General features: G+C 38.5%; 2 protein-coding genes and 1 long non-coding RNA gene across 3 annotated transcripts; all 3 read left to right on the forward strand.

The window, feature by feature from the left end:
• Positions 1-128: 128 nt before the first annotated feature.
• LOC134436783 (class I histocompatibility antigen, F10 alpha chain-like) lies at positions 129-4,736 on the forward strand. Its single transcript, XM_063186132.1, is given in 4 exon segments — positions 129-211; positions 3,512-3,856; positions 4,017-4,304; positions 4,426-4,736. Coding segments are annotated over 4 exon segments (999 nt in total). The 5' UTR covers positions 129-156.
• A 791-nt stretch (positions 4,737-5,527) lies between these two features.
• LOC134436171 (uncharacterized) lies at positions 5,528-6,417 on the forward strand. The gene is made up of 4 exons (XR_010032170.1): positions 5,528-5,576; positions 6,040-6,063; positions 6,173-6,268; positions 6,359-6,417. It is a non-coding gene; the product is annotated as an uncharacterized LOC134436171 (long non-coding RNA).
• A 2,975-nt stretch (positions 6,418-9,392) lies between these two features.
• LOC134436170 (uncharacterized) lies at positions 9,393-11,404 on the forward strand. The gene is made up of 4 exons (XM_063185244.1): positions 9,393-10,026; positions 10,775-10,798; positions 10,921-11,026; positions 11,319-11,404. Exons 1-3 carry the CDS (start codon positions 9,405-9,407, stop codon positions 11,007-11,009), a joined length of 735 nt encoding a protein of 244 aa, XP_063041314.1. The 5' UTR covers positions 9,393-9,404; the 3' UTR covers positions 11,010-11,026; positions 11,319-11,404.
• Positions 11,405-14,867: the final 3,463 nt, after the last annotated feature.

The following is a 14,867-nucleotide window of genomic DNA, read 5'->3' on the forward strand; positions in this document are numbered from 1 at the left end:
TTTCACTCACTTTTATTACCATAGTCTAGTCACTTCAGTTCCAAAGGTCAGTGTTCTAACTCAGGTAAGCTATTCCAACACCTGAATCAAACGTCGACAGCTCCCGACACAGTGTGGATTGTTGGACAAGGGGTTCTGTGAGAATATGTGAGAAAAATGGGGTTACTCGCACTAGTGATATTTGCAGGGGTCGTCCTGCCCTCGCTCAGTGGTGAGTAGGCCTAATTTTTATTTTGTTTCTAATTGAACTCTGTGTATCACTCTACTGTTGAAAATGGGCATGATAAAGAGTCCATATCCTACGTTAGACAAATGCTTTGTCTTGGGGCCTACATACAGAGCTCAACAAAATGCAGTCTCAGATACAGTCAGACATGAAACATGGGCAAGGACTGCTTTATTGAGGCCACGGTGGTTTTGGATTTCACATGCTTGCTTGTTTGAATTGTGTAGAGTTCATCAACACATTTTTGTGTATTTGTGTTTCAGAGAGATGGTATTTAGAGAGACTGCCAAGTTCCAAAATAATAATTAAATATTTTTGTCATTGTGCACCTGTCAGTGTAATTTACAAATTAGCCACAGGGGTTGTAGTAGGAGTGTCATAATTTCTGTAGGCCTACCATAATAGATTTAGAGAAAGCATTGATCTTGAACTTAGTACGGCTCACCGTGGTCACTGTCATAGGACTAAATATACTTCTGAAGACATGGAATTTAACAAAAGTGCTACAATTTCTGTGGCTGTTTTTCTGACCTTTGCAAGCAAACAATAAGGAAATGTTCTTGTAAAAAAGGTTCCTCACTTTGTTGTCATGGTTACAATCAGTTATAGTGTGGACTTTGATCCGTGATAGACTTGAGAAGCAATGGCTTGTACAGCTCCAGACCTTTTTATTAGAATACCATGAAAAAGTTGATTTATTTCCATAATTCCATCAATAATGTTAAACTGTCATGGACTGTAGATTCATGGCCCAGTTTTTTAACTATTCCAATCATTATTTTTTTTCTTTTTATATACAGCGGCCTTCCAGCTCAAAAAACCCATGAATTGGGGAATTCGCATTATTAGAATATTGTTATAAAATCACATTTTTCTTCATCAAAATTCGGGTCACATTAAATCAGTTGAAATTTGGTACTTTCTACACAACATGCAATGGTCAATACTTGGTTAGGACATTCTCTGTCTTCATAATGGCCATGATGCGTTTAACATTGAAGTCAATGGCAAAAACAGTGCATGGGAGTTTTGGAAGCCCAGATGGGGTTTGATTTCTGTTGAGTTAGAATTGAACTGGTGAGTTAACACCAAAACGTGGCATGGAAATCTACAGGGTATATTGAAGAGTGAAGTGTGGGGCACCAGGTCAACAAACAAGAACAGCTGACAGCAAAGCATCAAGGATATCTGGGCTTCCAAAACTCCCATGCACTGTTTTTGCCATTGACTTCAATGTTAAACGCATCATGGCCATTATGAAGACAGAGAATGTCCTAACCAAGTATTGACCATTGCATGTTGTGTAGAAAGTACCAAATTTCAACTGATTTAATGTGACCCGAATTTTGATGAAGAAAATTTTGATTTTATAACAATATTCTAATAATGCGAATTCCCCAATTCATGGGTTTTTTGAGCTGGAAGGCCGCTGTATATAAAAAGAAAAAAAATAATGATTGGAATAGTTAAAAAACTGGGCCATGAATCTACAATCCATGACAGTTTAACATTATTGATGGAATTATGGAAATAAATCAACTTTTTCATGGTATTCTAATAAAAAGGTCTGGAGCTGTATATCATGTCTTACTTTACCAAAGAGCATCAAATGTCTTAAGTACTTTGACCTGTTACGTGTGCTTTTGTGCTTTATTACTTTTGGTAAGCCATAATGACTATACAGTGGCCTTGATGACTGTTAATCCCAATCAGTTTGTGGCTCTCGGTTATGGAAATTCCCTCTTAACAGAGAGGGCCACAAGGGGGCATAGTGGAGGCTGCTCTTCACAGATGGCCTCTGGGCTACACAGTAGTATTACTCTCCAAATTATCCCCTGCAGCACACACCCCAATAAGCACTTATTGAGTACCATCATCCAAGCCAGATTCGACCTGCTACAATGATACAATTTCTGCATAATTGTTGTAAATCGTGTGAGCCCGAATGTGGTACAGATTATGTTTCATTGGGGGTAGGCTACTTTTAAGGGCAATATATTTTCCCACTGTTGATATCTTATTTTTCATGGATCTGAGATTTTTCATGGATTCAAGATTGTACATTTTGTTTTTCCATGTGTGAGGCCACATAGTAGTATTGTTAGTTTCCAAACCATTCTACCCATTATACGTAGTTGAGTTGCTACTATAGATACATGTACACCACTCTCCAAAAGAGTTGTCGCCTATCCATCTGTTTGGAATAACAGCTAATAACCTGACTTTCAATTAATCACTTGGCTTCAGAAGTCACTCATATGAAAGCTACAACCCTCCCGAATGAAAATGTATGTACAAAAATAAATTTCATGCGCCAAAGAAAGATTGACCCTTTTATGAACACAGACAGAGCAGATTTTCACAAGACAAATGTTTTGTCGCCTATCGAACATAATGTGAAAATGAGCAGATAAGATTCACTCACACCTCTCCAGAAAATCAACTTTGGCCTTAGGTGTATGTTTAGGGTTATTGTAATCATGGAAAGCAACACAATGAAAATCAATGGAGTTCAATGAGAGATGGTGACATATTTGCTATTCGTAGAGCAATACATTTTTAACTTCATGATGTAATCAATGATAAAAGCCCTCACACACCAGCAGCATGCATGCAGCTCCACATAAGAGCTGTATCCCTCCCATGTTTGACTTTAGGCACCATGTATTTTTTCCAAATTCTTCACCTTTAACACCAAATAAGTCTCTCCCACTGTCCTGTCTCAAAAAAGCCAGCCAAGAGTATGTCAGGCCTAATTCTGACAAAAATGAAGGCTAATGGGACTCATACTCTGAAGTCAAGATCCCAAGATCAACCGTTTTAGAACTGATAGCATCAAAACTATATGGGGTTGGAGATAAAGAATATGAAAAAAGAGAAATTGTGCATAAAGTCAAACATGGTATGGATACAGCTCTTATGAGGAGCTGCATGCATGCTGCAGGTGTTTGAGGTTAGGGCCCCCAAGACACCAAGGCCCCCTGTTAGAAGCGAAGTTCCAGGAAGAAATGAATAGTCCTCTAGTTACCCTTGTCATATTTGTTATGTGCAATTTGCTATGATGAATGAAACAGAAGCCACTATAATATGTCGAGTATGGGGGTCCCCGGATGAAATTTTGCTTAGGGCCCCATAAAGGCTTGGGCCGGCCCTGCACGGACTATACATTATTATGTTGCATTGGGAGTCGTACCATATCTTTCCAAGTCCAAATCTGCACTTCATCTTTGCCTGGTCAGAGCTGAGAACCCATAATACAGTCAGATTGTTTTGTGTACATTCTAGAAGAGATCCAGTCATCCCCTGAGGTCCTCATACCTCAGGTGAGCCCCAACCACCCTAAAGGTCGTCCATGTGAGAAACACTCCCTCTACTATGTCTACACGGCCCTGTCAAAGCCCATTGAGGTTCCTGGCATCTTTGAGTTCACTGGCATGGGCATGCTGGATGGACGCAAGATCGACTACTACAACAGCAAAGAGAAGATTAAGAAGCCTGAACAGCAGTGGATGAAAGAGAAGCTTCCTGCAGACTACTGGGAGAAGGGCACCCAATCACGCAAGAGCAAGGAGCAGTGGTTCAAAGTCAATGTCAACATTCTGATGGAACGCAAGAGGCAGAATGAGTCTGGTAAAAAAAACAAAATAATGTGTTAAAAAGTTATATTTTCAACTAAAGATTTTTTTTTGTCATTTTGACTCAACTAGGGTCATTTGGAATAATAAGAAACATTTAAATTAATCTTCGATTAATCTTATATCTTATTTCAATTTGTGAACTTTTTACACAGATGTGCATATACTGAACTGGAGACATGGCTGTGAGGTGGAGAGGAAAGAGGATGGAACTTTAGAGTTTATCAAAGGTGTTGACGAGTACAGCTATGACGGTGTTGACTTCCTGTCCTTCGATGACTCCACCATGCAGTGGGTGGCACCGGTGCCTGAGGCCGAACAGACGAAAAGAAAGTGGGATGGGGTGCCCATCCTCAACCAGTACACCAAGGGCTACCTGGAGAAGGAGTGCGTGGAGTGGCTGGACAAATTCATGACATATGGTGACAAAGAACTGCAAGAATGTCGTAAGTATTTGCCAACAGCACTAATGATTTCTATAATATTATCTATACTATCTATATATGATATAATATCTATAATGTGATGTAATATCAATTGTATGATATTCTAACTCTTCAACAGAGCCACCAGATGTTTATCTGTTTGCTCAGGCAAGTAAGGAAGACACAAATGACCTCAGTATGACCTGCTTTGCAACGGGGTTCCTTCCAAGAGACATTGAGATGTACATCATGAGAGGTTCAATCATTGTGGCTGAATCTACACCGGCCATCGTTTTCCCAAATGGTGATGGAACACACCAGGCAAGGCTGAATGTGAAAGTCCCAAGATCAGAAAGAAAGGACTACAACTGTTATGTGCGTCACAGAACCCTAAAGAATCCAGTTGTGTTGTACTGGAATGGTAGGTACCTCATCTGCTTGCAAGGTTGAGTAAATGACAAAAAAGTGACCTCACACACACTGCTTAACATGCACAGTTTTTAGTGATTACTCTATTCTAGTAATTCTGTACCAGTAAGTCTATTCTGTGTATCATACCAGTCTCATACTCAGTCTATTCTGTGTATCTGCTTTAGATTTAAACTATTTCTTACAAAAATAAGCCATTCTAAATGTTTGCAATAACAGTAATTTAAGTCCAGTTTTGTACAGTTCAGATATTTGTCTTTATCTTTTTAGCTCCATATTCTGTCCGGATAACTCTGATGAATCTCCAATCTTTAATGATGTTTGTCTGTTTAGATATCTTTGAGGTTTCAGCTCCTCTTGGCATTGGTTTGATTGCTGGAATCGCTGTAGTGTGTGTACTAGTTGGTGGTGGACTTCTCACACTCTTCATTTTTGGAATTATGGCCATATGTTGTCCTTCCCGTGTACGAAGTTGCAAAAGAGGAGAAGGTATGTTCTTAAACTCAATAACTTGCTGTACATACTTCTGTTTTGTCAAAGGTTAGGTGTGACATGCCTGTTTATTTTTTGTTGCTTTAGAAAAGACCCCATCCCCAGCTGACAGCAAGGTGGTCACAATTGGTAAGTCACTCTTATACAGTTATAAAGTTGTACATGTAACTGACACCATTAAGACCTCTTGCCACTAAAGAGGAGTGGTAAATGATGCAGATGATTTTGTCTCTCATCTCTGCAACATTTAATCTTAAATGCAGAATATTTTTCAGCATATTTTAAGCAAATGCATGTTGGATAATACTTTTTAAACTTTTTTAGGCACTGAAACCGGTGCCCTCCCAGATGAGAAGACAAGTTTGCGTGGTGAGTTCAAGGTTGATTTTTGTGCACCGATCTAATAAGCAGAATATTCCCCATAATAGTCCCCAACTAGATACAATAATGTGCATCTTTACTAGCCTGGGCCTGCCCATACATCCTAAATGATATTCACAAAATTCCATGACCAATCAATGTGGTCTCAAAATTTCCCAGGATTCATGCCTAATTAAATTTTGAAATTTGAGCATTTCCTTCTGCTTGAAGTGTGTAGGGAAAGGATGGCACTCTAGTTATGTCATTGGGCCTATCCAAGAGGATAGTAGTTTGATTGTAGCATCAATAACCAGCATACAGCGGCATGGCGAGAGTTAAGCCTCTGAGAAATGGGCTTACTTTGCCAGACTTAATGCTCTAATTGAAATCATGATCGCCACTCTACATCATTTCTGCAAGCTATAGGTTAACTTGACCCTTTAATAAATCACTGTTGTACGGTTATTTTCAGATTCAGACTCTGGGAATGACACAGGTAAGGCTTTTTATATTTTAATCTAAATTATATGTTGAGCCTTGTTAAACTATTTTTACAATTAGTGATCTGTCTTAAAGACTAACATTTACCTATCTCTTATCCACAGAATCAACAGGCAGCAGCAGGAACTCGGATAGTAACTCAATTTTGGGAATTATGCCCAAATTTTGTCCTTCCCGTGTGCCAAGCAAAAGAGAAGGAGGTATGTTCTTAAACTCAATAACTTGCTGTACATACTTCTGTTGAGTCTGAGGTTGGGTGTGACATGCCTGTTTATTTTTTGTTGCTTTAGGAGAGAGGACCATAACGAGGACCCCATCCCCAGCTGATAGCGAGGTGGTCACAATTGGTAAGTCACTATACACAGTTATAAAGTTGTTTTAACATGTACATGTAACTGACACCATTAAGACCTCTTGGCACTTAAGAGTGGTAAATGATGCAGATGATTTTGTCTCTCATCTCTGCAACATTTAATCTTAAATGCAGAATATTTTTCAGCATGTTTTAAGCAAAATGTGTATGCATTTAATGCATGTTGGATAATACTTTTTTTCATTTTCGTGGGCACTCCCAGATGAGAAGACACATTTGCGTGGTGAGTTTATCCTTACGATCAGAAGTTCAAGGTTGATTTTTGTGCAACGATGTATTAAGCAGAAAATTCTGCATAATAGTCCCCAACTAGATACAATAATGTGCATCTTTACTAGCCTGGGCCTGCCCATACATCCTAAATGATATTCACAAAATTCCATGACCAATCAATGTGGTCTCAAATTTTCCCAGGTTTCATGCCTAATTAAATTTGTTAAATAAGGTTGTGCTGCAAAGGTGAGCTCTACTTCATACAGTATTAAATTAATGGTAGGCCTATACCCTCTTTGGGGTGCCCATATTAGGCTATGCACATGCCCATTTTTGTTTAAATCCACATAGAATGTTTCTGTTACACCTATTGACATTATTTCACAGCTGAAATGTCTCTCATACCCTACAGCTGAACATATTGTTGAAATTAAGTTGCTACTTTAAAGGCTCAACAAGAGATTAACAGATGTAACGATTTTCCAAAAGGGTGCCCAAACTTTCTCATGCCACTGTACTTACTTGTGTTGATTCTGAGGTCAGGTGTGACATGCCTGTTTATTTTTTGTTGCTTTAGGAGAGACCCCATCCCCAGCTGATAGTGAGGTGGTCACCACTGGTAAGTCACTGTATAAGTTGTTTTAACATAGATGTAACAGACACCATTAAGACCTCTTGCAACTGCATGTTTTTATGTGCTTCTGAGGCTGAGATATTTAGGTTTTTATAGGCTGAGGGCAACTTTTCTTATAGGGCTTAGGCATTCAGCAGCCTTTTTTGCAGGTGCTTTAGGCATCAATGGGTTAAACAGAATATTCCCCATAATATTCCCCAACTAGATACAATAATGTGCATTTATACGGGACTCACTAGTTCGACGCCCTTTCGTGACTTACCGCTTACGTCATACGACCCTAAACCTAACCCGAACCCTAACCTTAACCCTAAACCTAACCCTAAACCTAACCCTAAACCTAACCCTAACCTTAACCCTAACCCTAACCTTAACCCTAAACCTAACCCTAACCTTAAATCGCTTGTTTGAAATGTTTGATTACCATGTGAAATCACGAGAGGGCGTCAAACTAGTGAGTCCCGCATTTATACAGTACAATCAGATACTTAAAGAATCTCTGTATATTTAAAGAATCTCTGGTACAATAGTTAGATCCGGTCGAATTATTTCACAATTTCTGATTGGACGAGACACGTTCTGTAAGTCACTAGGAGTGAGGGTATCCCCCAACACAATGAATGACTCTTCACATCTAATAATCACTCCGTGGCCGAAGATACAAAGTAGGCCTACCCGGTACACCAAAATTGCATTCCATCATTCCACCATATAGGCCTACATACATAAACAAGCGACAGGTAGCCTAATCAAGGAAATCGACTGGTAATGAAGAAACAAGAATAGGTATGGACTAGTTTATTATCAATTTTGACCTGAGGTATGAATCAGATGAGGAGGAGAGGGCCGGGCATGGCCATGGTTTTCTACTGGTTAAAAAGTCCTGCCCTCTCTCTCTCGGAAAAAGGGCGACCTGCGTTAGCAAGCCATAACTATGTATAAAATTGCCAGTTGTTTTAACTTAGGGTTTTCTTTTGCCTTAAGACATGTAAAAGTTCACAGAGTGCGCCCCCTCGCCAGGACTGAGTAACAATACAATTTTTCCAGTCATAATGAATATTTAGAATTTGATGCTGGTGGTGAGTAGGCCTATTCATGAAAAATGTAACATTAGTGAATGGGTAGCATGAATTCTGGAAATAAAGACCCTCTGATGAAGACGGAAGTAACAAGATAAAAACTTTTACATCGTCCCGAAAATCATTGTGAACCAACCCACCCCCCGCCAAATTGTCCCGAAAATATTTCATATGATTTGGTTACTGCAACTGTGTTATTGAAATATTGTGTAATAGGCCTATCACTGACTGGAGGTGTACTGGTGCTTAGGCGCATAAGCTGCACAATGGCAGCAACCTGTTGGACATTAGCCAACATCTATAGCAGTGATGCCGGTGCCAGGGTCAGGGGGCAGATTTTTTCAAGAGAGAAAAATAAATGGCATTGGTACTACAGTAGCTTCACAATGAGGCATAGGCCTACAATCTCATGGTTAAGTAAATAATAAAAAAAAAATATTTAATCATATTATTGTTCTACCGTAGTCTACATTTATTTAGAAATGAAACAAAATAGATTGGAGCCAACAAAACTCATTTCCTATAAATTTGACGTGCCTGGTTAACCCTGGGACTTATTTTAGGCTATAACGTCCAACAAAAGAATAACACTTCACGTTGCATAATGATGTTGTGACAGTTAGGTCTAAAAAAAGTAAATTTTAATCCCTGTTTAGAGTAAAGATGACTGTGAGAGAGGAAAAAGTGAGAAAACTGAAAACTGTGAGATGTCAGAAAGGATTTGCTGTTCTTCACCCTAAAATTCATTAGAATGCTGGAAATTGCATCTAAAACACACAACATCCTCCCCCAGACCCCCACCCACTCAATCTAGCAAGTGACCCACAATGGTTCCTAAAGTGGCTATGGCGGTGAACCCCCTGGCGCTGCCTCGCACCAGAATTCTCTATAAAAAACAATAATTACCATTAGTATTATTATCATTATCCTTATTATTATTATTATGCTTGAAGTTGTAGTACCTGTAGTGGTTTTCCACCGATTTTTTTCGGGTATTGTTTTCTGCCTCCCCAGATGAGCTAACTGCCCACCCACACATGCCATTCTGGTCACGCCTCTGTGGAAGAGACAAAATGACACATCACCCACCCATCTCAGACGAAGACCTTGTCATACTGAAAACCAGCACAGCCCTACAGCCAAGCAACCCAGAAAGTTTATTGCAGAAGGTGTGGTTTGATATTCAGCTACATTTCGGGCAAAGAGGCTGTGAGGGCAAAAGGCAGCTGAAGCCGGACTCATTCACGCTGGCAAGAGACGAAAACGGCCGTCAGTACTATACCATGACCTTTAATGAAGAAACGAAAAAAAACAAAAATCCGATGGAGAAGACCAGAGAGAACAACAGAGGAGCTATGTATGAGGAGCCCGGTAATCCCCTCTGCCCAGTGGCCTCCCTCACGAAATACCTGCAGAAGATCCCGGCAGATGGGAAAGCGCTTTACCTTAATCCTAGGCAGCATGTATCTCCCACAGATGATGTTTGGTACACCACTGTCCCAGTTAAGAAAAATCAACTGAGCCAGATGCTCCCACGTTTGAGTTTGGAGGCCGGCACAAAGGTGCAATACACCATCCACAACTTAAGAGCCACGGCCATCCAGAAGTTGTCAGAGGCGCGGACCCCATCCCCTGCTGATAGTGAGGTTGTCACCACTGGTAAGTCACTATACAGGTATAAGTTGTTTTAACATGTACACATAAGCTGACACCATTAAGACCTTTTGCCACTAAAGAGGAGTGGTAAAATGATGCAGATGATTTTGTCTCTCATCTCTGCAACATTTAATGTTAAATGCAGAATATTTTTCAGCATATTTTACATACATGAAAAGGGGAATCTTCTCCATAGTTCGCCATTTTGAATTTCCAGAAATAGACATTTTTAGCTGGAAAACGTAATGTCCTTTGGTCATGCTAAATATTGGTTAATTATTTATTAATAATAATGAAAAGACCACATTTAGCAATAAGCAGCACAGTTTAAATGAGCAACATAGTTGCAATACCCACTCTGCAGAATATTCTGCATAATAGTCCTCAACTAGATACAATAATGTGCATCTTTACTAGCCTGCCCATATATTCTAAATGATATTCACAAAATTCCATGACCAATCAATGTGGTCTCAAATTTTCCCAGGATTCCTGCCTAATTAAATTTCCTTGTGCTTGAAGTGTGTAGGGAAAGGATGACAATGGGCTAGTCCAAGAGGATAGTCATCTGATTGTAGTATCAATAACCAGTATACAGTGGCATGGCGAGAGTTAAGCCTCTGAGAAATGGGCTTACTTGGCCAGAATAATGCTCGCAGAGTTGAAATCACAGTAGCCATTCTACATCATTTCTGTAAGCTATAGGTTAACTTGACCCTTTAATAAATCACTGTCGTACGGTTATTTTCAGATTCAGACTCTGGGCATGACACAGGTAAGTCTTTTTATATTTTAATCTAAATTACAAGAATACAGTTTTGAGCCTTGTTAAACTATTTTTACAATTAGTGATCCGTCTTAAAGGCTAATATTTACCTACCTCTACCTACCTCACAGAATCAACAAGCAGTAGCACAAACCTGGATAGCAACTCAAGCGGGCGTGGTTCAGAGGGCAGTCCAACAGAGGACACTAACTTGGTGTAAATTTCAAGACATCATGAGTGAGTCTTGTCCTTAAATATTTGGGTGGAATTAGTTAAAACAGACTCTGATTGTTCCTTCTTGAGATTTCCGGAAAGATCAGACCATGTTTTATTATGATTAATTTTGACAGAAATGTAAGACATTTCAAAGGGTGTACAAACTTTTTCCTGGGACTGTATATATATTGTACATGTACATTTGACTATAAAGTACACTTGACTTGACTTGAAGATGTAATGATGCTGTGGGTTTTAGAGTGTTGCATCTGCACAATATATTACAGTCACTGATATCTTTGTCTCTCTTTAGGTTCTTAGGAGGATGAGTGATGCCTGGACAACTAGTGACAATGGATGCACTACACTCACTACATGCACCTCTTATTGCCAATTTTGATGTCAGCATAAAACAGGCGCTGATCATTTATGGAAATGCACTTCAAATCACAGGCAGTGAGTGTACAGTCTAATGTACGTTGACTTTACCAGCGGCCTCCTCAAAATCAAGCTAATGTACTCAATAAGGACTACTTGGGGGGGTGATGATGTTAACCTGGCTAAATTTAACCTGGTTAAATTAACCTTGAGGTAGTGGTAAATCATCCAATAGAAGAGCTTGGAGAACTCACTTTCTTAGCTAATGAAATCTATCGACTATCTATTTGCAGGTTTACTACTTCATGTAGGTTAACTTACTCAGTTTTGTCACCTTTTCACTCTTGAAATAGTAATAATAATAAGTAATGATATTTGTTTTTCTTGTTGTGCTATGAAGCCTAGTATTAGTAAATAACGAGTATTAGTAAATAATGAGTAAATAAGAATGCTTTCAGATTCAGGCCACCAGGGTTTGTTTGCTCTTGTACTATTTTCTGGAGGTGACAACAGCTATGTACAGATCATCAACAATGTGTATTAGGCCTATGCCTTGCAACTGTAGAAGCTTAATGCACCTTTTAGTGTTCACTGCTGAATTGATTTAGACTGAAATGTGTATGTGTTTGGACTATGAGGACTAAATGCATTGTTTTGTATAATTGAATTGACCACATTTATACTTTGAGTATTACTAGGAGTATGCCTTAAGAAGTATATTGTTATCGGACCTTAATAACCTTTTGTAGATTATTCTGAAAAAAGTCTTCTTCTTTTGCTATATATTTCGATCTTAAATAACTGCCATACATTTAGAAAACAATAAAGAGGCTTGATTTTGTTTTATTATTTATTTTGCCATTGTGTATGTGCCTATTTACTGATCATGGTCATACTGCCAAAACATACAGTAATTCATTGAACTTCTTCATGCAAAATGTAGTCATCTCTCATTCCAGCCCTGTGCTGCAATTGGTCTGTCTACACACAGATAGGACACCTCTGTACTTGCTCACACCCTAGGTAGACCTACTTAGATGCCAAACTTTTTATAAGGAGAACCACCCTTAATACACCCCATAATTGTGTTATATGCTATTCAGTAGGGGGGCTTTTAGTCTGTGATTCAGGAGATAACCATGTGTAGCAAGATGCGTAACCATGGCTGTATCATCCCTTTAAATTGCTGCATTGCTTCCAATTCTAATTGGTGATCGACTCTGTCTTTAGCTTTCCACATAAAATGGCTATGGCCTCTTGAATGTAATGAGGCTTTGGTGATCGTTGTGCAGTATTGTGGGTGCGTGCATGGTAATGCCTGAATCTAGCTGAAAACTGATGCTTGCACCTCCATGCATATCAATCAATCAAAGATATTTTTATAGCACATTATCATACATTTATGTCATTCAATGTATGATAATGTGATATGATAATATGATATGATAATTAATTCAGAGAAAAGAAAGAAAAAAATATATTGTGTTATAGATAGTGTGTAATTACAGTTTTTCTCAATAGGTTCTGTACATTTCTCACAACAGAATAATCATTCTCAAATATTTTTGTTCAATTATGACTTCCTGGTGTGACCTGTACACATGGTAAAATACGTTTCTCATTGTTTTCAGCATATAGCAAATGCTTTCATCACCATGCAAATGGTTGTGTACAATTCTCCATTGTTTCGTACGTTATCAATTGCTTTCGTCATATCACTCAAAAAGCATTGTCACTGAATACATGAAACTATCTCATCCCCCAAAACATTTAGGCCCTCGGTCATAGCATAAGTCTTGACATGCAAAATGATTTACCAAGCTGTCATAATGTGTTTAGCACTGTATCATTTCCATTGGATTTTTGTCTACAAGTGATCTGAATTGGTAAATTAATCGCAGGTAAATATTGACGCTCTCTAATCAAAAGCAGTTGAAGGGAAAGAGAAAACAGGCATGCAATACAACAATAGGCACTGTACTGCATTACATTACTCTATGCCTAATGTGGCCTTTATAATTACGCTCCATGCAAAATTACAATATTTCCCGAGAATTTCACAAGACAGTACGTGCATTTTATACAGTATCAGTGTATTGTTTCAGATTTATTTTGCTTTACAGTTCTATATTTTTCTCTCATGAGCCTGCAAGACAAGTAAAAAGGGGTGATAGAGGGCACACTTTTTCACCTCAACCAGAGTTTTCTATTTTGCAATGAGAAAACCTGTCAATAAATAGATCATACTCTAAATGTATCTAGTACAATCTTGTCTGATCAATGTAATATAAAGTTGAATTTACAACATTTCCCATCCAATCTAAACAACATTTCGCTTCAGAAAAGATCCTCAAGAGTGTACTAGTCAATTGACAACATGACAAATCGATTTGACAAGCTTGTCCATACACTGATACAATGACTAACCATTCTGCTGGCACTGACAAGTTCATTGACACAAAAACTTGGTTTTGAAAGACAAACTAAGGATTTTGAGCAAGAGACGCCGTTTTGCAGGTCATCCACAGTGTTTTGCTATTTGTTAAAGCTGTTTTGAGAATGAATATTATGTTTTGCAAATTGCGAGAGAGATTCTAGAAATGTACAAAACCAATTGAGAAAAACTGTAACTATCACCAAAGGAAGATGAGAATAAAGCTGTTTTTAACTTCCTTTTAAAACAAGATACTGTTGGGGCAGTTCGAATTTGGACAGGGAGTTGGTTCCAGCATTTTGCAGCATAATGACTAAATGCCATTTCACCATGTTTAGACCTGACCATAGGCCCAACTAGTAGAGGAGATTCTGAAGACCTAAGACATCTATTAGGCCCTACATATATTGTAAATATGCTTGAGCAATATCAAGCCATTCGGTGACTTATAAACTATCAGAAGGGTTTTAAACCCAATTCTAAATCTCAATGGAAGCCAGTGCAATGGCCTAAGTACTGGAGTGATGTGGTCTCTTTTCTTTATTTTAGTCAGAATTCTTGCTGCAGCATTTTGGTTTAGTTGCACCTGCCTGAGTGACCTTTGGGGGAGACCTATAAATAGGGTATTGCAATAGTCAACTCTACAGGTAATAAAAGCATGGATTAGATTATCCAAATCCCATTTACATACAGAATCTGTAATGTAGGGTCTGTAACCAATAGCCTGGAAATAACTATAAATCGCTTTTGATAAAGTGACAGCTAAGTCACTGGTATGTGATTCAGTGTAATGATGATAGTTGAGAAATATTTTGGATTGACATGCCTTGTTAGCCATGGCAAAAATATGTCCACAAAAAGCATTCATCAAGGTTTATACAGTCTTAATTAGAAAATGTGTTTTTGCTATTTACAGTTAATCTTTTACCTACATAAAACTGTCCAGCCACTTGTAGGCTACAGTGCAGTATCAGCTACAATAGAACATCAAAACCACTTCTGTTTTTTTTCCAAATTGTTTTCATTTCATGTGGATGGTCTTGTCAGATA

This window comes from Engraulis encrasicolus, chromosome 20 (genome assembly GCF_034702125.1).
Source record: "Engraulis encrasicolus isolate BLACKSEA-1 chromosome 20, IST_EnEncr_1.0, whole genome shotgun sequence".
Classification (NCBI taxonomy): Eukaryota; Metazoa; Chordata; class Actinopteri; order Clupeiformes; family Engraulidae; genus Engraulis; species Engraulis encrasicolus.